The sequence below is a fragment of the Leptinotarsa decemlineata genome, unplaced genomic scaffold, assembly GCF_025532065.1.
Source record: "Leptinotarsa decemlineata unplaced genomic scaffold, Ldec_3_MD MMD2_tig00026282_RagTag_RagTag, whole genome shotgun sequence".
NCBI classification, from domain to species: Eukaryota; Metazoa; Arthropoda; class Insecta; order Coleoptera; family Chrysomelidae; genus Leptinotarsa; species Leptinotarsa decemlineata.
Window position 1 is genome coordinate 13,094,672 of NW_027412668.1, and position 24,851 is coordinate 13,119,522.

The 24,851-nt window shown below is 33.5% G+C and overlaps 1 protein-coding gene across 2 annotated transcripts in view; it reads left to right on the forward strand.

Moving 5' to 3' along the window:
• LOC111512051 (uncharacterized) overlaps positions 1 to 23,556 on the forward strand; it is a 176,056-nt gene extending 152,500 nt beyond the window's left edge. For both annotated transcript variants that reach the window (XM_074179837.1, XM_074179838.1), the window contains exons 3-6: positions 14,264 to 14,406; positions 14,742 to 14,937; positions 18,828 to 18,942; positions 21,939 to 23,556. In XM_074179837.1, coding sequence (XP_074035938.1) covers positions 14,264 to 14,406; positions 14,742 to 14,937; positions 18,828 to 18,942; positions 21,939 to 22,055 — 571 coding nt within the window. In that variant the 3' untranslated portion in view covers positions 22,056 to 23,556. The remainder of the gene's footprint in view (positions 1 to 14,263; positions 14,407 to 14,741; positions 14,938 to 18,827; positions 18,943 to 21,938) is intronic.
• The last annotated feature ends 1,295 nt before the right edge of the window (positions 23,557 to 24,851 follow it).

A 24,851-nucleotide genomic window follows, 5' to 3' on the forward strand; every position in this document is an offset into this window, starting at 1 on the left:
TGTTGAAATCTGCTCATCATGGAACATCTGATAATGTATAGGATATCTATATAGCATAAATAGCGTTAGAATTTCACTAGTTCGGACTAGTGATGACAGTCATCACCCGAAGACGATTGTAGATACTAACAATCAAAACGTCGTGAACTAACGTGACTTGGAATCTTTCCACTTTTTATTTTTATTTTCTTTTTTCATTTCTTTATTTTAATTTATTCAATTGTTCTATTTTTACTTGTATTTTATTTCACTATTATTTCATTTCAGGTTTATTTTGGTTAATATAATTGTTATTTTCAGCTATTCATTTTCAATTCTTCTTTTTTAGTTGTTTCAGGGATTTCAAATCATTTTATATAGTAGACAATGGAAGTCCGAACTAGTGAAATTCATCATGAAACATTGTCAATCACCTTCAAATAAATAGCGTTAGCTTCGCGTTAGTTTCCAGTTTAATCTTCCTCTTTGAAGATGATCACTTGATGATCTAAACACGTGTCGAGGTGTTAAAAATAACGATTTGGTGTTGGGAAAAAACTCCAGTAATATTCATTACTACACCAAAGGTTCCAAACAGTGCATCATAAATAGGGTGATCCATTTAAAAAAAATGGTGACATGCTCTGGGGATACGATAGGGGAAGTAACTTCAAATGTAAATATGTCAAAATATGTCTCCCTGTATACTATGGTTGACGTGTTTTTTTATTTTTACTGCAAATCATTGTATCAAAAGTTATTCAGGGTGGCTCGCTTTATGAATGAAATTTCTTTCATTCAATGAGTTTGTTGCAAACAGTATTATCCTGTTCGTAAAATTAACGCTATACTCATTTGCATAACAAATGTTATTCAGTTCCGGAGACTGTAGCTTTGATTAAAATGAATGTGACCCATTGGAAAAAAACGTAATTCATGTAAAGCTATGGAAATATATTTTTCCCTATTCATACTAGTGTTCAGACGGAAAGAGCTGCATTCGTACTTTAATAGATTTCGCAAATGATGTTGCAACGTGTGAAGTGGAAAAAGGAATATGAAGTATGTCTGGAATATCTTATATGTTTCATTTTTGTTGAAATAATCATACATCTTCACTTTCCTCTCTCCCGATATTCTTCTTTCTGATATTTGGAAGTCAATTAATTTCAGAATAACTGTAAAAACTGTATGACTGTATTAATGACCGTTTCGATGGGCTCTGATTTCATTTCCTGATTTGTGAAGAAATTTGGAGGTGAAAAATAAAATTGTAATCAATTCTCAATGGAATGAAACTAACTTTGTTGAAGGATCATATTTCTTGACAGAGTTTACATTTCATCTCTCCATTTCCAAAGAGATTTTATGAATTTGGCGTTCAAATGAATATGGGACCGCTCAAATTATTACAATTGATAAATGATCAAAATTTTCGTTAGATAACAAACATAATCATAAAACTAAAATTTTCAAAATGTTTTTCACAAATGAGTCAAAACAACAGCAAATATTCATCACCGAAAATGATTTCTATGTAACCAATTTAATTCCGATTCCGCTTTTGATTGCTGAAAATAATATTGCACAATCAAGCTTATGTTCAATATTCCATGAAATTATTATTTTTCGTGATTAATTCCAAATTCCTAAAATAACAACTTCCATCAAAAATGAAACAGCACAATTTAATAACAACACACCTGTTGGATGTACCTTGGATAGATGGAATGTTGATATCAGGAAATTATCCATGCATGTTTTCTAATCCTGAATACGTTGTAACTTGACCTGAAAAATATAATTTTAGGTCATTTTTATTGGCTTCTTACTAAGAAATGTTATAAATGATATGTAACCACCATGATTAATCAAATTATCTAAGAGAACAATTCGTTCAGGTCAGGGTCAACTCGCCTATCAACACCTATCAGAAAACAACTACTTCCCTGGCTAATACCACGAAGGGCGTTGGATTGTATCCGACAGTTGTCAGTGCAGGATTCTTCACATATTGCTGTTGGCGATACAACTGCTGAAATCGATTTTCAATTATTGGAACGAACACACTTGCAGACAAGTTTCGGGGTATTTGGCGACTCGTCAGTGCAAGGTAGTGTCATCATCAACATAAAGTCGATGATTTTTCATAATTAAAAATCGAATTATTTTCAGTGTCATTCCTCGAACTAGCCTAGAGCGAAATACAAACAACATATTTGTCATCGCCCCATCTGCCCGTGAACGAAGTAACCAACCGCATATCCGAATCGCCCAATTCATCTTATAAAGGAAAAAAATCTTCACATATAGTAATGGGGCATACTTAAAGACTGCCTGTAAATCAAATTATCTAAAAGAATAATTCTTTAAGGCCAGTCTCAACTTACCTACACTGTAAGTTAATAGACTGACACCTATTAGAAAACAACTATTCCCCTGGCTGATACCACGAAGGGCGTTGGATTATATCAAAAATCTGTCAGTGCAGTATTCTTCACAGAAGTAATTCCTGCAAATGCTCTTGGCGATACAACTGGCGGAATCGATTTTCAATTATTGGAACGGGCACATTTGCAGACCGGTTTTGGGCTATTTGGTGAGTTGAGACAGCCTGAAGTATGGCGGGTCGAAACAGCGCTATCTAGAATCAGATCACGAATGCTTTGTTTCAGATATTTTGCTTTATTTTGGGTTTGAAACATTTATTTTTCAAAAATACGCAAACAACTCTCATCAAGTTCTGAGGCCATATTCATTGAAAACCTAGAAGAAATGTTTGATGTATTATTCAATACTAAATGTCGTCGTGTGTTAGTTGGCGATAACTGATTCTTTTTATGGTAAGAAAATTAAAAATATTTGTTCTGCTTATGGTATGTTACAAAGTGTCACAAAGCCTACACGTATTACAGATATTAGTAAGTCATTAATTGATTATGTGATATCCAATATCAATGAACATAATATAGTAGCTGAAGTACATGACTGTCCAAAAATAACGGATTATTCGGTTATTTCAGTTAATTTCTGCAATGAAATCAAAGTTAATAAGAACGTCAGAAAATTCAGAAAAATTAATGAGGCAAATATAGACAGTATTAAAATTAACCTAATGGTGCACAACTTTAATTTAACTTCTGTTGACGTTGACACAATTTATAATGGAATTTTGGAGGCATGGGAAACTGTAATAAATAAAAATGCCCCTATTGAAATATGTAAGAACCAATCAAAGTTGTCATGGTTTGACTATGAGATATATGATTTAATCAAGAAGAGGGACAGAGCATATAACATTTTCAAATCGAGCTCCAACAACAACAAACAAGATAAATGGGAAACCTTTAAATTATTGAGAAATGATGTTGTCAGTCTTTTAAAACAAAAAAAAAAGAAATATATTATTTTGACAATATTGACATAATCCCAAAGAAATTTGGAGAACTTTAAAGAGACTGGTTAACAGTAACAGCCATAATGTCTCGAATTGCATATATTTTGAATCAAATGAGCATAATCGACTATTAACAAGTAACATAGAAATAGCGTGCGGTTTCAATAATTATTTTGTTCATAGTATCATTGATATTATACAAAGTATCAGCATCACTGAAACAATGTAAACAATAATTTATATTGTAAATTCGAAAACTTCGAAATGCTATGATAGATTTGCGGAAAATAGTTAGTAACCTAGACAATAAATTCTCCATATATGAAACGCTGAACTGTAAAATGATCAAAGAGGTCTTCGAAACCATCGGTCATATTATTCTAAACTTAATTAATAGATCTCTATATACAGGAAAAAAACCATATAAATTGAAAAGCAGTACTGTTATTCCTATTCCAAAAATAGCAAACAGCAATAAACCCAGTGAAATTCGACCCATTAATACTTTGCCCCCAATTGAAAAAAAATCTGGAAGTTGCTGTATATGATCAGTTATTACATCACGTCACTAAAAATTCAATCTTGATAGATAATCAATCGGGTTTCCGTAAAAACTTCTCATGTTTAACAGCATTACAGCACACAATATGTAATATTAAAACTAACTTGGATAACCAGAAATATGTTATTGCTGTATTTTTAGACTTAAAAAAAGCTTTTGAGACAATTGATAGAGAAATCATGTTGTTGAAATTGGCTCAGTATGGGATTGATGGAAAGGTGTTAGAATGGTTCAGTGATTATTTAAACAATAGAAAACAAATCGCCGTACTCCCATAGAAAGTATGCTTGATTGTTAGAATGGAATGTTTGAATGGAATGGCACCAGAATATTTTAAAGATTACATCAAATTCAATAAAAACATTCATAATTATAATACAAGAAATTCCAATAATATACATATAAACAGACCGGCAGACCATGAATTCGTTAATTTTTAAGGGCTTCCACGGGTGCAATGAATTACCTGAAGAAATAAAAAAATTATCCATTTCAAAAGATTTTAAAAGAACACTTAAACAATTTTAAAAAAAGTAATAGAATACAAATTGTATAGTTATGTGGAATTATTTGGGGCATTATTGGCTATCATTTATTGTTTTTAATTGTTTTCAATTGTTCACTAGAGTATTTGTATCTGTAATGAAACCAAATATCACTGTTTTAATAATAATTTAATGTATATATGTACCTATATTTCATTATCTATTTAAATGTTACTTAACATATGATACTGAAATCTTTATATGTAATATTCACTGTCTGGCTACATGCTAGTTTAAATCTCAAATTGTTTGAATTTAAAATTTTTTACATACTTTTTTTATATTTCATTGTGCTAGTGTTATTATTACACTCATAGATATGTATATTAGGTTTCCTATTTCAATAAAGATTATTATTATTTATTATTATTATTTATATAAATTGTTTGATGATGTCACTATCAATTGCTAACTCAAATTGTGAAAACTGCAAAGCATTACTTCCAATGTTTGTGTAATTATGTGGGCACAGTTAGAACGACAATCACAACCGATGTAATTATTTTGGAGTGCATTTCAGTGTCTTTGGGTTACGACAACGAGAAGCTGTGTAAAAAAACATTTTTATTGAATAAGTGAAACATCACTATTCCACCCACATCTCATTATTGAAGTTCAATTGACTTCATTCCAATGAATCCGAGAAAATAAGAAAAAATCTTGGTTAACTTCTTTACTTTCCTTCCCGTGAGTGCTTCTGAAATAGACTAATGAGCTCGTTGCATTCGGAGAAGAAAGTAAATTTCTTGACGAACTCAGTTTGTCCAGTTTTCTGGAGAAACTTGAAATTCAATTCAGAAATCTACTTTTGAACTTTGCATATCCTGATTATGAGGTCTTCAACTTTTTCCTTCACCTCGATTTTTAGTTTCAAACTTACTTCAATTGGGGGATTTTGATGCAAATATGATATTTTATTGTCGGGGACCACAGGTTATCAGATTTTGTTGGTTTGTTATTACTGTCGGTATCAAAAAAATATAGTTTGCTTGCTTTTTTGAATATAGCTTCGCTGTGTAGAGCAATTTGCCAGTTTATTGATGATTCTATGACAAGTTCGATGGTCACCCTTCCTATGACATTCAGGATGTCTCACTCGGAGAGATACCTAAAAAGCCTGAAACTATTTCAATGCAAATTCAAAACAAATTATTACCAACGACATGATATTTTGGTTTATTATTCTTCTTTCATTTCATTATCCCTTAAGCTTGTCAAACATTTCAAACTGATAAATGTATAATGTAAGAGATTTTAAGATGTCAGTTTCAAATAATCATTTATCCAATAAAATAATGCAATGCAAACATCGAACCGGTATGTTTTTTGTAATACTGTATTTGAAAGAAAGAACCAGAACCTCTGAATTAGAGTAGATCCAAAATGAAGACTGTTGTACGCTGTATGTTCAAATAATGAGCTGAATTTTCATTTTCTTAAAAAATATTTATTTATTCATCAATTTCTAGTTTGTTCCCTTCAAAATACTCCCCCTCAGATATGTCTGTACACAATACCGGACGTTTCCTTCGTATTGCTTCTCATAAGCGGCGCATTCACATCTTCTTGACCAACTAATCCTATTTATAAAGTTTTCCTTATTTGTACCATAGATACCTCTTCTAGGTACTTGCGTCTGCATTTTTACGTTTCCTACACCGTGAACGCAACTTGTTGCACTGACGAGCTAGGAAATGTACTGAGTGCCAAAAACTCCGTTCCCTAGATAGTGGATGTTACTTGAGTAAACGATTTTGAATATACTGTTAATTCATCATTAGAACGAACACTCTAACCTTTCAAACAGAACAATGTGATTGTCCATATGGAGCAGGAGGCAAATTTTGTAAACATTGTTGTGTGTCACAGTGTTATGAATCTATTACATACCCCTGATTTGAATTTCCAAGACCGAGTTGAGTTAGCATCATTAGCTTTAGATACTGGAGTCGACAATTCTTTTTTAGGAATGGAGGATAATATTGATTTAGTTAAAAATAATGAGTTTACAACAATGAGTTTACCAAATCAATGCAAGCAAATAACACAATTTCGCCTACATCAAGTGAAAAGTTGGAAAATACCTTGAATGATAATGAATTATCAGCAGAGTACCAGATGCCACTGTCAAAATTTAAATTAAACCTAAACAACTTCTATAATTTTGCTGAAGCTAATCGATCAAAATTCATGTTGGAACACAAATGTAACCTCAATAAGAAAATCGAAACTATCAAAATTATTGAGTCGTTTGCCTACATGCTGGCGCTAGAGCAATACAGGCAGGTGGGCTTTCAAAGTTGGAAGTTTCAAGAAACAAAAAGGTCATGGAAGTAAACATTAAAATATGCTACCTGTATACATATTTCTGTATTTCTTCATATTTATTAAATAGGTGTTTATCAAGTACCTATTATACAACGTTACCTACTATCAGAATGTATGTATATGACACATTAAATTGAAATTATACATTAGGTACAAATGATTATCTAGCTTATTTTTATTACTGTTAGAAAAAACCTACTACCTAATACTACCACGATGACCTACTGTCAGGCATTTTGAGTATCAATCACGCATTGTAGCGCCCAATGTCTAGAGAACGTAGACCTTGGCGTACAGTATATTTCCTAGCTTGTCAACCCAACCAGTAGCATTCACGGTGTAGGAAACATAAAAATGTCTTGCGTCTTGAGTGTCTTAAATTAATTTCACAATATTGCTTCATCTACTAGTCTTAAATTAATTTTACGATGTCTCCTTATGTAATAGTCAGGTAAATCTAATAATTAAAATATTATTTTAACAAGCTGTATCAGTCTGTAGCCACGACACAAGCTTAGCTTAGGTGGCTACAGATTGTGTAATATATGGTTATATGATAAGACATTTGAATTGTAAATCGTAATTGAATTGAAATGTAAATCACACGGAAAACAAATCATGTAACTGAATAATTGATTGACTTACTTACTTACTTACTATTAGATATTGGTCCACCATAGTTATTCAAAATATTACTGTTTACTTATTTCTAAACTTTCATAGGCATCTAGATGCCTGTTAACTTGTCTAAATAATCTTAATGAACTGAAATATATGGAATGGTTTTATTGCAAAATATTATGGGTGACTGCTGATTTTTCAGGTCTTCCATATTTTAGATCTTTTTTTGTCTGTCCATAATATTTTGCATCGCAGTCTTTACATTTAATTTCGTAAATTCCAGACTTTTCCGAACTCTTTACTTTCTCTTTTGGACTTCCTAAAAGGCTCTGTAGTGTATGACTTGTTTCAAAAACCACCTTCATACCTAGTTCCTAGTTCTTGAAGATAATCACTTGGTGATCGAAACACGTATCGAGGTGTTAAAATAACGGTTTGGTGTTGGGAAAAAACTCCATTAGATAATATTTATTAATGATTGTATTTTAGATAAATTGTATTTCATTTTGTATTTGTATTCGAAAACAGTGTATTATTAAAATATATCAGTTCTAAAATTCAATAATTGTGTATATACAATGAAATTTGGATTTGTGCAAATATTTCATAATATAAAGAGATAGAGAAGTTATAGAAATTTTACTTTCTGGAGAATAAAAAAAATATGATAATGAAATATGCAATCAGCAATATGCAAATATGCCGGTCGGTGGCCGGGCGGTTCGACGTGGGTGCTGATAGTTAAAATAACGTCGTATTACTATTTCCAAATTCAAAATCGACTTCCCGAGGAGAAAATACAAGCCAGTGTAATACTGTTATTCACAAGAGTAAGTGGATTTTATAGACACTCTAAAATAATACAAGAAAACCATTAAGAAAGGTTAGGGATCATAAATATCGATAGCCATTTCTAATAAAACAGACGAGTAGATACTTCAGAACTCTATGAAATTGATTATGATTGTCGTCTTTTCCATAAAATAACTTGATCGTTACAAATTTTACAACCCAATATCTATCCTATTCTATCTATCTTGATGATAATTAATTGAAAATGAAAATTCAGTACGGCTATTTTCTTCGACATTTTAATCAATGATCGAACCAAACTGCCATAAAACACATTCCGTTTATCAGAAGCACGAATGCATTTCTATTTCTAGTCGATTTATCCCGAGACATAAATTGACCTTATGAAAAGTTCAGCAGTCATTAACTAAGCAAACGTGCTCTATCTGCTAAGAGAAAATGCAATGTTAATAAAAACGATCCTCGGACGTGCACACACGAAAAAAGTGCTGAAACAATGGGTGTCCCGGCGTCATTAGCAGATGGTCTGTTTTATCAGCAAAACTCGTTAATATTCATTTGGGGTTATACCTGGCCAAATGTGTTTTATCAAAAGTTATGATCGTCTCTCTGCGCCGGAATTTTGACAATATGTTTCATTTAGAGAATGATATACCTATGTGAAATCTATACATTTGATGAACCATGCCATACAATGGAATGTGATTTGTCAATATTCGTTTGAATTAAAAATTGTTAGGAACATTTTCATGTATGATAGTGTAAATATTTATGACAAACAATACACACATTTTTCAAAGCCGAAAGTAAACGCTTATAATTACAAAATGATATGGTACTCAACTCACATTTTACAAAGACGTTGAATGTTTCAAAATGATAACTGACCCAAAATTGATTTGAAAATTAGGTTATCGGCATGCCTATCTTTAAATTCAAATGAAACATCATACCATACAAATATGAAATTCAAAGTGTGGTGGAAGTGATATCAAGAAGGAGAGTGAGAAAAACCATTAAAAAACTAATATTAGAATAAATAAAATAGGTATTTCTGAATCACTTCAAAATTGCATTATTTGCCAGTCGATCAATTCTTCCTACGTATTTTCTTGTATTTTATAACGTTGAAACTGATAATCTGTAGCGGAATTCAATACTCACTCTATAAATACTTCAAGCGACTGTGTGATTCGTAATAATTACTATTATTGGAGGTCATCAAATTCAGAACCAAGAAATATTTACGCTTACGTCGGAGGATATTGATGTCATTTTCACAGTCTGTCATATACAGTGCATTCCTTTAATGTCCCCCCCTTTTATTTTTTGAACGGATCAACTCAAAAATAGAAATTTGTGATAAAGAAATTAATGCATGAATACTTTATTTTGAATTGAAATTGACAGATGAAACTGGGCGCCATCTGGGAAAAAAATGAAATGGAAAGGAGGGTCTTGTGATAGATCATTTTGAAGCTCCTGACGAATACTCCACAACCCTAGAATATGAAGTCAATGTTTCCACCTACTACAAAATGGCGAAACATTTAATAATTTCCTGAAGACAAACACATTATAATATTTCTAGAAATATTCTTTTTTATCTGACATATGGCAATTCCAAAAACCCGATAAGGTTTGTTAAGTTATTTTTTGTTTATGAAAATGACAAAAAATATTCTCACTTGGTTTTCAGTTTGACTAGTAGAAAGATACCACGTCAACAATCTCTAAATTGGTCAATTCTCGTCCATTGGAAGAGAAAATTGAAGCGATTTTTATTTACGGTGTGACGCGTAACTTTCACGAGAACCGAAAGGATTATCAATGTACGTTTTCCAAATCGTCCTATCTGTAGAAAATATTTGAGGGAATTTGTATCCAAATTCACAACTACCGGAAGAACAGCAAGGGCAAATGATTGGTGGGATGGTAGTAAATCCTGGACAGTCTACTTATTCCGTCGCGAATGTTTGTGAGGTGTATCTTTCTACTATGTGGAGACTTTTGAAGAGGAATAGGTATCATCTATACAAAATTAAAATAGTACACCAATTAACTGAAGATGACCCTGATCGAAGAACAGAATTCTGCGAGATCATGACGGAAACAATTGCAAGGCATCCTACCTATCTCCACAATATTTGTTTTAGTGACGAATGTACATTTTTTTAACGGCAATGTTCACAGACAAAATTGCCGTTATTGGAGTGACATCAACCGTTTTCCGGGAAACACATACCCAATATCCAGAAAACAATTAACGTTTGGGCAGGAATATTGGGAAACCATATTGTAGATCCTCTATTTATTGATCAAAATTAAACAGGGGAACTGTATTTGAATATGCTGGAAACGACTGTTGATCCTGTCATCACTGAAATCGTCGAAGCGAATCCTAATGAATTCGATATGGATATTGTATTCCAACAAGATGGATCACCACCACATTACTCCGGACAAGTAAGAAACTATTTGGATACTACTTTTCCCGGTAGTTGGATTGGCCGTCGAGGTCCTACAGAATGGCCAGCCCGCTCACCAGATTTTACACCTTCGGACTTTTTTTATGGGGCTATTTGAAGCAAAAGGTGTACGAAACTGAACCTGCTTCGAAATTGGATATATCGCAGAGAATAATAAATATTTGTCGCTCAGTCGCCATCTTGAAAGTTTCACCTGTCAATTTCACTTCAAAATAAAAGTTTTCATGCATTGATTTCACTATTCCAAATGTTTTTGGAGTTGACCCGTTCAAAAAATAATAAAAGGGGGAAACATAAAAAAAAAGCACTGTATGCATTTATTCATTCGTCATGTTTATAATATATGCTGTGTAACATTCAATATTTGATTACTGATATGGTACATCTAGTGTCGAAATAAGCAGTGTTGGTCCAAATACGATTTATGCAAAAAAATTGAATGAAACGTTGAAATTATCTAGTATTTTTCACTCTATGCATGGTATCGCTCAGATAATCTTTATTATTGCAATAATAACAGCTGGTAATTTTTCACTACTTGATTATTAGGAATGATTATCCATAATGAACTGATAAAATACAAAGATAATTCTCCACACAAACTCTAGAAACAGTTGACAACAAAGGTAGTTTGTCATTTGTCTTCTTTTCAGTAATGGTAATTTTGATAAATGGATTTTCTCAATCAAGAATTAAGACAGAATTGTTGTAACAAAAAGATAGCAGAATAGAAGCACAACTCCATTGTTTTCAGATTACATAAATATCCTTTATTAGTTCTTTTTATGGAAAAGGGACCTTGACGGTCACGTAGACTCTCGGAATCATGAAACAGTTATGAAAGAAATCTCGTAATGGTTTGAAAATATAGGATTATTATTAATTTAAGTGTTTGGTAAAACGTCTGTATCGAGTTAGCAAGAGAACATTTGTTAAAAATCGTGGACCGTAGCGCCCAAAAAAGTGAACTTTTGTAAATCATCCCAAGTAGAATAGTTCTGTCTATTTCGAACAGATTTCCATTAAATTTGTGGCACCGACCACCAGACCAGAACTGAAGTCGAGCAAGGAAATTATCTTCCACCTAATGGGATCTTTTTATGCAAAGCGATTATCTAACTTCTCGAATGAGAAATTAAATCGCCTTGCAAAAACTGTAAAACCAAAAAATGTAATACTGCTCATCTCTCCGTGTCAACAAAGAAAATTATACGTAGGTCTTTTATGGAGAATATTTAAAACGTTTCGTTCCCGAAAGATAAGCATTGTGAATTATGAACGGCTGCATGACGTGGGATAGTAAATGGAAACTTTTACTGAGGAAATTGGGTGGGGATGAGCTATTTTTTTTTAATTTGATCGAATGAATTCATATTAAGGCTGCTACACTGCGTTTTTCTATATTGGGAGGAGGGATATTTTAATAATTTTGCTGATATTGGCATTTTGGTCAGTTAATATCATATTACTCATTATTTTTCAGCAGAAAAATTTTTATCAAAATTTAATTTTGTTTCGTTTGAAAATATGAAGATATAAGTACAAAATGAGCGTATTTATAGAAAACAATAATTGTGACCTGAAATGAAAATAAATAAAAAAAATGGGGGTTCAAACAAAACATACAATACAGAAAAATAAAGAAAATAACAAGAAATAACGGGGAAAATTTAAAAAAAAGGTGAATTTCATGAAAATGAATAAGGAGATATTCCAAAGCAAGGTTTATTACATTTTGATTGTTAGTACCTACCCGCAATCAAGATCAACATTATACTTATATCAATATATTTGCAAAAACCTGAAATTGCCGTATTTCTTGTGGCTCTACCGCCTTCATTTCAAATAATGTGAAAATACATCCAAGGAACATTTTTACTGTTTCATGATCTGACACGTTTTGTTAATTGGATTTCGTTTCTTTTTTGATATCATTCAATTCTCCCAAGTATTAGAGACCAAAATTTTTTCGACGTAAAACTTGAAGACATACATTAACTCAGGTCGATGCGTTTCATGCATTTCTATATAAACCAATTATAACGCGAATTTGGCGTTATTTCAAGACTCATATATTTCTCGACATTTCTATTTGAAAATAGTCATCATTCGGTATCTGAAAAATGTCTTTCAATTATAGTCCAAATCCTCCATTGCTTACACAGAGAGGTATAATGAAAAAAGCAGGGTTGGCAGGTTTGAAGCAACATGCTTGAAACCAAATCAAGGTTTGAACCAACTGGTTTTTTAAGAAAAAAAAAACTTTTTTTTATTGGGTTTTTCTCTCTATGTTGTTGATATTATTCTAATAATGAAAACTACAGCTCAATAAACTACAAATGAAAATTTGATATTTAAATTTTTAAATTAATATATTTTGAATTATTCTGATAATTAAAAGAACATGTAATTTTACACTAGTAATATTCAAATTTTTGAAATGAAAATAAATAAATTCTATTTTTGTATTTTCGAACTTTGTTATTTTGAATATTATTACGTTTGAAGATTTTTTTGTTTAATTAATTTTTTATGTGTGTAAATAAAAATTAAAGTTTTCTTAATAATTTTTTTCATTGTTTATTACTATAATTTTATAAAATGGTTTATTAATTTTTAAAGTATTTAGACTCATAATACGTTGCATCAAATAAACCTAGTTTAAACAAAAAACCTGTTTTTTTTTTTGGGAAAAAAACTTGGTTTTCGCCAACAATGGAAAAAAGTCGAATAATATTCCATCCTTTCATGGACTTTTTTCCAATTTTTCTTAGTTGAAAAACATTTGAAATAAATATGCATGTTCCAAAAAACAGTTTTCAAAACAGTATTTGTCAACTGTAACAAAAACGCGGAGAAATGTATGCGAACATTCTCATCCAACTGCCAAGTTTCGAAGGTCTTCGAATTGTAGATACAAATAATATATATCAACCTATTTTCTAAAGAAAAACTTCAAGAAATACGAATTTGTTATGATAGTGGCTACTAAAAGTGACTATAAAACTAAGCAACTTTTGTGCAATTTCCCGAACCTTGCAAAACCTAGACGAAATAGCGAGATCAGTTGAAAAATACCCATTTTTTTTCGTTAGCCAAACAAGTAAAAATGGACATTCTGAAAAAAATGGCATTATAAAAATGCTGATGAAAATTTTATTCCATTACTTGAGGCTTATCACTATCATTTCACGTACCTACGACATTCATCAAGTATTTAAATGATACCTAATTTTTTAAAGCAAATCAAAATGTGTTCATTCAATATGAAATGGAAAAAATATACTGCAATAAAAAAAGTGCCACGATTTAAAATCGAAACGACTTGTTCTCAGTAAATGAAAATACGTGCAAAAAAGGGCTCCAAGAATCCTTTTTTAAATTCCGCTGTTTAAACACTATTATATTCTCTCAAATAAACTCCTGCTACCTTGAAAAACATAGATTCTGAAAAAATTCATTATTGGGCAATAACATTCAAAAATGTAACATATTTTGGTATGATAACCCCCCCTTAATTTTTTTTCAGAAATTTGAAGGAAGCAATCAAGTGCATTCATACGTACACAAGACACTGCATGAATAAAGAAGAAAAACAAGCATTCAGGGAACTCTTCAACGGAACAGGAAAAATGGTACACGAGCTCTGTAGAGAAGGAGTTTATCAAGAAGGTAAAAATCATAACTGTCTTTCGATAATTGTCCAAATCTTGTATTGCTATCACAGTCGTGTAGAAGTCAGATAATATTCAGATAATATTCTACAGAAGTAGAAAGTCAAAACCTTTCTTTCCCAAAAATCGTAACTGTTTTAATTTTAACAAGTTTTCAAAAATATTTTGACATCTCAGCAAAGGGTAACCTTTTCTTGATTCACATATGGGCAGTGTCCAACTAAAATTGACTACCGAGCACACCCAAATATTTCAATTAGATACCGAACTCATTTGAATTAATTGAGATGAAAGAAAAAAGGGGGCGCTACAAAAAACATTATTTTGTTCCAGAATACTTGAGGCACGCCCCTTGTATGTCGCAGGTGGCAGGCGAAAGTGAAGTTTGTTTCAGAAGTTACACCAAAGCTATGCAAAAAATCCAATCAGACTCCCCACCAGAAATCAAAATATCAGAATTGAGTATAGATACCGTTTTAAGAAAGAAAAGGAGGCATGCAGCTGATGAAGGCATCAAGAATGTTTGCTGGTGAGTATTCAAATATATTATAACTACTATCGATTTCTTCGAATTTTTTTGAGAATATATTCGATTCACTGTGTAAGTTCTAATATTGTTCTTGATTTTATATATTGTTTCAAATTAGTTCTATGCGACATTCTCTACACTACTACATTTCTTAGTATATTTCACAAGTCTTATCTTTCCAGTGTCATATTTACACTGGATCATTAACTTCCCAAGTAGTTTCCGTAATGTGAGAAAAAAATATTGAACTTTTATCTACTTTTCTACACATCATTAGCTAATAATGTTATACCCACCTTAACTCTTATACAACAAAAACACACCGTGTCGAGCCAAAAAGTAAAATGGCAGTAACTCTGATCATGCTCATTTTTAATTCATTTTACTCGTGTTAACATTTTCATGTTGATTCTGACTCTTAAATGAATGTGCTGTAATACTAGTGCACGTGAAGTTTTCATAATCAAGTTCAGTTATAGATAATTGTTTTCATATTTGGTAAATGATTGCGAATAAAGTAATAAGTCAAAATTTGTCGATCAGAAAACTGTGAGATACTGAATAAATGTTGATAAATGCAAAAAATAATAACTTTAGGTGCATTTCAGGGTCTAGATATCTCAGAAGTATGTTGAGAATTGAAAATCAAATAACTATTTCTCTACGTGAAACTCCTGTTTGAAAATGTATACTATAGACAAAATGTGAACATCAAAATGTTCAACAATTCAAAATTGTTTCACATATATTCAGTTGGGCATACTTGAAGACTGGCTGTAAATCAAATTAACTAAACTAACTGAACTAACCTGAACAAATTGTTCTTTCAGTTAAATTGATTCAAAATTGTACTACAGTTTATCATTAATTATTGAGACTGGTACGTGACACTAGATTTTTGAATGCTTTCAGGAATAGCAAAGTAATGCATGTGAAATATGAACTTCAAGCAAAGGTCATATTATAAGCAGCTTACTGTTCACTCTTTTATGAATCACTTTCTCAAAAAATCATTATTTTGTAAGTAAAACTCAAAGTACATTTCACCTTTTTATAAATGAATAAGCTAAGTTAGAATCTGATAATTATAAATCTTCTCCAAATGTCGTTGAGAAGAGGGGTACAGTTTTGGCGTGTGAGAGTGCGTATTTGTTATAGAAATTGTCTATTACAAAAATAGCCCCAATTCAATGTCAAGAAAATCTTTTAAAGTTTTTATTAAATTTCAAATTATAAAGTGAAACTAAACAGAAAATTTCACTTCATCTAATGTTCGAACTAAGCAGTATGGACTTTCATACAATGGTTTAAACTAGCTTCCGTTTCCTCCACAACATTCTGAAGAATATCAGGTGTTAGTATTCTACAACACCTGATGATAAATGTTTGACATAAATTATGAGTAGTTGGTTGCGCTTCTTAGAATTTTGATTCCAATCATCTCCACAGAAAAAATCCAGTGGAGTGAAATCGGGGGTTCTGGGTGGCTATTCTGTAGAATGTCTCCTTTGAATCGATCTACCCGGAAAGTTATCATCGGGGAACTGTCGCTCTGGTACCTCGCAATGAGGAGGAACCCTATCTTGTCAAAACATTTTACACAACTTGATCATTTAGGTTTGCTCCCAAAAAGAATGGTCCCATGACTCCCGTGGTCCTATGGTTATCTAAAGTTCATGTCCAAACATTCAGTTTTTGATGATATTTGGTGTAATTTAGAGTGCCATATTGGGATTTAAATCACTCCGGTAACGAAAATTTTTAATTCTGTTGAATTCATAGTCATTCAATTCACCCGTAAATGTAAATAAGTTATTAATTTTTAGAAATCAAGCTAACGCAATGGTTTTCACAACAATTCCAACCATGTCAGTTTTTGATCATTGTAGGACATCAATCAATATTTAACTTAATCCTGGCACTTTAGTTCTACTCTTCGTTTTCAAAACCAGATCACGATAAATTAGAAAATTCTGACTTGGTTTAAAGTATATTCATACAATATTCCCAGCTTTGACATTGCTGTACAGTTACACACTGTATCATGAGAGTATCAATATTCAAATCTCGATAATAGCATGAACAAAAGAGTCTCTAATCCACTACAATCCGAGTTGGATATTTGAAAGAACATTATAAGTTCAACAGTTGAACAAGCTTTGAATAATATAAAGGAATATTATGTTTGTGTAGCAAAATGAAAATAGAAATGCATAAGCCTTGCCTGTCTAGTATGAAAACGAGCATGATATATTGCTTCAAGCTTTTGTATTCGTTTGAAAAGATTTATGATTTATGTCTATATCAAGGGAGCGAATAAAAGCTCAGAGTGTTACTCGAAAGCGTTCAAGTTTTATTGAAATCAAGACTCGTGACGCGCTGAAGAGACTGGAGAATGGACATCCGAGAATAAACAGTTGAGAATAAAGAAATGCTATTAACACGCACATTTGGACAAAAGTTACCAGTATTCACTTAAGAATAATACTCTTCGCAAGACGAATGCAAACTTTATTTGTGTGAACAGGGATGTCGAGTTCTCCTCATTTTTTCACTCACTATTTTCCGCAGCGGCCTCAAATTGTTTGCGATAAACTGACCATGAAGATTCGCCATCAAAAATTGGGAAATTAATAAAACTACTGCTAGAAGTCGGAGATGTTGTTTCCGCTTTGCATTTTTCCACAGCGATCCTCTTCGGTTCCGGTGATTCTTTCCGAAGTTCCCGGAAAACCTCTTCAAATTTTGGTCGACTCCTTAAAGCTTCTCTTCGAATTTCCTTTCAACGTAATTTTTCAAGTTCCCTCTTTATTTCCTGAAATACTTTTCCAAATTCTTCCTAAATAAATTCCTGTACCTCACCTGTAGTCACTTGAGAAGATGTTATTCCTTCAAATAAATGAAGATACATTTGATTGTCTCTTTCTTGTTTTTCCTGAATGATTTACGATTCTCTCTGTCTCTTTCTTGTTTTTGCTGAATTCTCAGTAGTAATTCACGGTCTTCATTTCGGCGTAATCGTTCTTCCTCCCTTATTCGTTCATCTTTCTCTCTTCTGAGTTTTTCTCCTTCTCTTCTGCGTTCATCTTCCTTCCTTCTGCAAAGAAAGGAAAATGAACGTCGTAATCGACACTCTTTGTTTTCACCATGAAACAGAAACTTTTCAGTCAATTATTCCACTAAATGTTACGTTTTCTCTGTGGGTTTGACAATAATTGACTATACTGTACAATTAAACTCAACTTTATTCCACTGCTACACTGACAATACAACACTAACACTTCGTACCGCACTTTCAACTAAAGTTCTCGATCTGCATGTTGGTAGTGTTTATATATGGTAATGTAAGTCTCCGGAAGCCCTGGAATTTTCTCTAAGTGACACTATCTAGAACAATCGCGAAGCGCGACCTTGGAAAGGGCATATTCGATTGACGGCAACCAGCGGCGGCCGGCGTTTTCAGTGGGTGATTTATAACAGTATTTTTCTGCTAAACCCAATACATTTAGAATCTTTAAATACTTTTAGTATGCCGTTTAATGTTTCAGTACTCTTACCATGTTGTTTATTGGATGAGTATAATTAGTTACATCATATTGTCATCGTTAATATGTATGACATACGTGTTACTTTCGACATGATCTCATTCCTACTTAGTTATTTTTATTGAAGAATACTGATTGCTTTCATGTCGGTTGTAACTTTTTCTTAGGTGTCCACCTCTTGTCTTGTTATTATTTTTCTTTCTGCCTTAGTTGCTATAGGTTAGGTTAAATATATATTTTTTCATATCCCTAGAAACATTACATGTTTATACTCGTAGGAAATGCAAACTAGTTTATAATATTTCAACGTCGATTCATTCAATATAATTTCAATTTTTGTTACAGTGCATTTCAAGAGTTCATCGAATGTTCAACGCACGCAGTCAGACGCAGATGTGGAGATGAATCTGCCAAATTCAGTCATAAATTTTTCAACAAAATGTCTGCCACTATGTTACAGGTAGGTATTTTTATACTATTATTTTTTTCCTCTCTATCATTATACAAAATTTGGGTAAACTTTCGAAGAACGAAAGTAATTAACTTCAGAATAATAATAATAACAATAATGACCTTGGCTTATCAAAGCGCCTGTCTTTTGCTTTCCTCAGGTCGGGTGGGCTGAAGTCGGAAACAGATGGGTTCATCATGGCTTGCCTGGATGGTGTCTTCAACACCTCAGTCTACCGCAGTCGCGTGATGGGTATAATAGTTCCTGAAACAAGGTGCAGGAGCTGCCGCGAGACGTCCAAGACCCTAATGCACTTGCTATCAGCATGTCAGGCATATGCGGTCTCGGCCTATGTCCATCGACATAACGCTGCCCTAAGAGTACTCAGGCTCATACAAGCTAATAAGCCTGACGTAGTCATTCTCGACCACCAGAGCAATACGATATTTGACGTGGAATTTTCAGCTCCTGGCGAGACGAATATCGTCCGAAAGGAGAAAGAGAAACGGATGAAATATCGAGATTTTCTCTTCGAACTCCGCAGACTCTATCCAGACCACTCTGTCAAGATGGTTGTTCTGATTATTGGAGTCCTTGTTGGAATGATGCCCTTTCTACTCTCGAATTTCAAAATCATACCGGCCTGCCGCACTAAGGCAGAAATCTTAGCCGGACAGATGCAGAAGGCTGTCATACTTGGCTCACTGCGCTTGCTCAGGGCACATGATTCTCGTACCCAATGATCACTTATCCCAGGGTGTGAGGAGTGGTCGTTGGTTGATAATGCTGGTGCGCCTCCCCGAATGTATTGGGGCTGCGGGGAGTAGGGCCTGACCAGGGGTATGAGCAGGGGTGGCCACTATCACCTGAGGCATTTTGTGAGTTACGCCACCACTTACCCGAGCAACTGATACAAAACCGGACCGGCAGCCCTGGCGAAACCGGGAAGGAGAACAATACTCTCCCTCCAGTGCCGGCCGTGGGAGTACAGGGCTAATCACCTGAAAGACCCAAAGTATGATTTCTGGTAGTCGAGAAAGGGGCCCCAACATTCGACCTGCTCGGTGGGGTCAGAAGCAATATAGTGGGTCCCATAACGATAAATTTGACTCCCTGGCAATGACGCTTTAAGTGAACGCATGAGCCATAGGCCTTATGCATTGATACAAGAGCATTGATACAAGAGCAGGACTATATAACTTCCCCAGCCTGCTAACCAAGTGGTAGAAGTGGCAGTTCCACCACCCGTTGGCATGCTGGAGAGGAGACTCGCATCTTGCCACCAATGGAGATGATCGGAACACGTAGGATGCTTCACAGAATTAAACCCCTGAAGCCACAAGAACTGGCTTGTTTAGATGCAGAGATACATAGTGTTTCTACAGAAGAGGTTGATACTGTCAAATTTACACTGTCTTGTTCAGCGTCGTCCAATCGCTTTCCGAGTCGGAAGGATGGTTTGGAAGATTGAACAGCGTGTAAACGAGACGAAGGCTAAGATCACGTTTGCGAGAAAACACGCGTGTCGTATCCAATGTGCGATGGATAACAGGGTAGCCAACAGGCCTTTCACATTTGCAGTGAGACGAATAGCTACCAAATTAGGACGTATTCATCACACTTTGGGTCAAGACGTGCCGCTTACCACCAAACAGCACCGCCTTGATAGGATACGAATTCTAGTATTAGCTAAGAAGTTACTAGTGAGGCGAGCGAGAAGTATCGCGGAAAACCTCAGGTTCCGCTAGAAATCTCACGTATTTCAAGAGCCTCTTCGTGATCAGGTGGAATCTTTCTGAACACCTGCAGCCACTCAACTACAGCCCTAGCGTAGTTTGAAGCTTTCAGCAGAGAGCTTTGACAGCTTTAATGCACTGCATTAACCGATATCCCTGGATGACGGTCGAAGAACCCTTGTGGGTTTTAAGAACTTTGCTTTTCCGACCCAGATGGGTAGAATACTTATTGATGGAAAATAACTGCCAAGCATACACTGTCGTATGGCCAGAGTTTTCAACTCATGGCTAGGCGAGGGGCGGACCATTCTCATCCTCAAAAGCGGAGATGTGTTTATTCCTAAGAATTACATACCGATAACATAACAGTAGTCGAAAGGATATATGAGCAGAAACAGTCGAAGAGAGGAGTCGCTAGATATCAAGAGAATCTGCTCATCGATAGATGTGTAACTCGACTCGATACGGTAACAGGACTCGATACAATGTGAGCATAACCTTTCTATGGCCTGGGATGATTACCGCAAGGCATTTGATACAACATCGCATGAGCTCATCTTGCATTTTCTCAAATGCCTTGCTGGTCCCAACAAAATAGTGAGATGCCTTGAACAACTAATACCACTCGCTTCACCATAACATCTGGTCAGGCTAGAGTCCAAACAGGGTGGGTCACTTTCAGATGTGATGCATTTTAAGATTTCCTTAGTTCCCTTCGCTTCTGCATCTAACTATTTCCATTATCCATTGCGTTCAGTAATACTCGAAGGTATATGGGTGCCCCCCCCCCCGTAAACCGGAGGCATTAGGTCACCCATTTGTTTTATTTAGATGATCTTGAAATGTATGCCTTTAGAAAAGGATCTTCATCAGTCCTTGAGAGTGGTGGAAGAGTACACATATGCCATCGGTATGAAATTCGGTATATACAAATGTGCCACGATCCATCTCAAAGGTGAACGATGTAGGGACTAAAGAGAGGATGTGCAGCTCATAGATTGAAGCTGGAACCCGTCCAGCAAAAGGCCCATATAAAATCTGCAGTGATCACTTCACTAATGATGCGGCAACGCATGGGGTCTTCTTCAACAACATTGAAGACCCCTGCTTATCAAAGCGTGTGATGAATGAAGAATTTTTTTTAAATATAGGCATTCGGTATGATCATTATTATGATTGATGAATGCGACAATTCTCAAGCTAGCTTGAGGCTTTATTTATTTTTTCTAAACGAATTGCTAGTATTTATGCGATTTTTTTTTGTTTCAGCTCCATTGTTCCAACTATGGCAGAAGAGAATGTGGAATGATGTCCTCCTCCGTTTCATTACAAAATTCAGTTTTCGTAATTCTAGCACTGAGCTTTTTTCAACTACTTGTACGATAAACTGTAATTGTTGAATTGTATTAGAATTTCGAATTTCTGTATAAATAGAATATGGAGAGCTATCAGTATTTTTATAAATTATTGTTATAGAAGGGGGAATAAAATTCAATGGAAAAACAAGACGATTTGGATTAAATAGGCAGTAGAAGATGTGTAATTTTTTTCACTTTTTCCGTTCATTTAATACATATCGTCAGTTTTCAGACTTATAGGTATTATAATTATCATGGAGTTTTTCACAATTCACTCTTAGATTAGTTTTAGCACAAACGCTAGCCTTCTGAATAGAAGAGGCTGTGGTTTCATAAATATATTATTTTCAAAGACTGATAGAGAGGTATTTAGGAGTGAAATACGCTCTAAGATGTGAAATGGTGATTTTACAAAGAACTTGACCAATTATACTCTTCAATTTCCTATATAAGCAAATTTCAATCTAGAATTCATGCTGTATTCGGAACGATTTTCGTGAAAAAATTCCTACATTGTTTGAATCAAATTAACACCGAAAGGTACTTGAACATATCTCACATTTTTTGTAAAATCACAAACAATTTTCAGAGTATTGTAAATTGAAATCCATGACATCTGTATATTTATTCCGATTTCACCTAGTAGGATTTCTCATATCATTAACATATCTTTTTAGGGTTAAGGTTGAAAAATGTTGAGGCTGAACGAATCTATCATTGTCTCTGTTCCTTACAAATTATCTATTGTTACCTTTTCTATAGTAGGCGTCTTGAGTGGAAAGTTGTAAAACCAATAAGGAAATCAATCGTAGTCTCAATATGTTCGAAAATATCGAATTTACTAGTTTCTACAAACGAATATATATTGAATTGTCAAATAGTAATATCAAATAGATTTTCAGAATGGTACATTCAGCAAATAGTTTAAAAACACATCTGGTATTCATCTAAAATCTAGCTATTAACAAACAACAATCAATAAAAAGTCAACACTTACAATAATTTTCTCAATAGAATTCCATATTTGATGCATCTGACGTCAGACATTATTGCAAAACAGTAATTGAGGTATTGGAATCAGTTATAAGCCAAAAATTATCTTGTTTTGTAGTTCCTATATATATCTAGTGGAAAATTGTTGATATATACATAGAAAAATATTGAAGTTTAGAGAGTTTATGTACGTATTTATTTGAATTGTATTTAATTGTCCTAATTGAATGATGGTCGAAGTAACTCGGCTTGCATGTAGTAGAAAATTGTATTCTTTCAAAAAATTGTTTTAACATAATTGTGTGCGTTGATTCGGCAGATGTTTCCAAAAGTAAAAGACTAATCTGGAATATTTATTCAACATCATTCGCTTTGAAGTAAATTATTTTCACCGTCCATATGTAAATGCCATTTTATGTAAGTTATGTATGAGGAAGTAGGGGTTTTGCCAAACTCAATATCTGTGTACTACATACATCTTTGTATGAATGTGTGAGGAAGTTGGATTTTAAATAAAAATAAAAGCATTTCAAAAACTTGTTTTTTTTATTAATTGTCATTATATTTTTATATAGACGAAGATTAAAACTGAGTTTTAATCTTCCTCTTTGAAGATGATCACTTGGTGATCGAAACACGTGTCGAGGTGTTAAAAATAACGATTTGGTGTTGGGAGAAAACTCCAGTAATATTCAGAAACCTACATACAAAATTTTACACCTTTTTACCCCCACGGGGGGCTCCCCAGCTGAAATATTTGAAAATCCTTTCTCAATGCGCATTTAAGACCTAAGAAGCGCCTATATACCAAATTTAAGCGTTCTAGGATCAGTACGGAGAAACAGAGATGGAAGAGTGAGTGTTAGTGAGTGACTTTCGCGTTTGTGAGTAGAGATGATCGTATTAACCTAACTAGGGTAGCTAAGTTTCAATGAAAAATTAGATTATTGGTGAAAATAATTGTATACCACATGATTTTTTAAGTTTGAAATCACCATCAGATTGAAAGAATATAAATGCAATTTACAAAAAATTAGAAGTAATTTATTGTATGTCCATGAGCTATAAAACTAAACTGTAAAAATAAGTGAAATATTTTTAAATTTCGTAAAACATGGTATAATTACAATAACATATTTACAATCACAACAAAATTTTTGGGAAAGAAAGTTTTTGGCCAAAGAAAGATAGGAAGTAATCAATTTTATAATGAGAAACTCTATACATGGATGTGTAGATCATGCAAAGAAGTCACTTCTGAAAATATAACTCCTTGTTATAATCTATATGCACTTTCGAATCACAGTGGATCTACCCACAGCGGACATCATACAGCATTCTGCAGACATCCTTATACTGGCACGTGGTACGAATACAATCATTCACACGTGTCACCAATTTCACCAAAATCGCTTGTGAGTGGAGATACATATATCCTCTTTTATAAAAAGGAGGAAACGAGTTCGCACCTTTGAGCATTTTGAAAAGTTATTTTTGAACTGTTTATTTTAATGTTATAATGAATTATATGTTATTGTATACCCTTTCAATACATACAATGAAATAGTTACAATTATGATAAAATATTTGTATGTATGTAGTATGTTTTATGAATCTTTTAATTTATACAAAAAATATGTTTGCTTCATACTGTTTTCATAAAAAAAGCAAGTTTAGGTAGGCATCAGTTTGAATGATATTTTTTCAAAGAAAATCAAAATTACCACCTACGGTAATCCCGTATATTATTGTATTTGTCAGTATGAGTCAAGATTACAGTGACATTAGTAATAATCTAGTTTCTCAAAATTTTGTAAACAAAAACCAAACG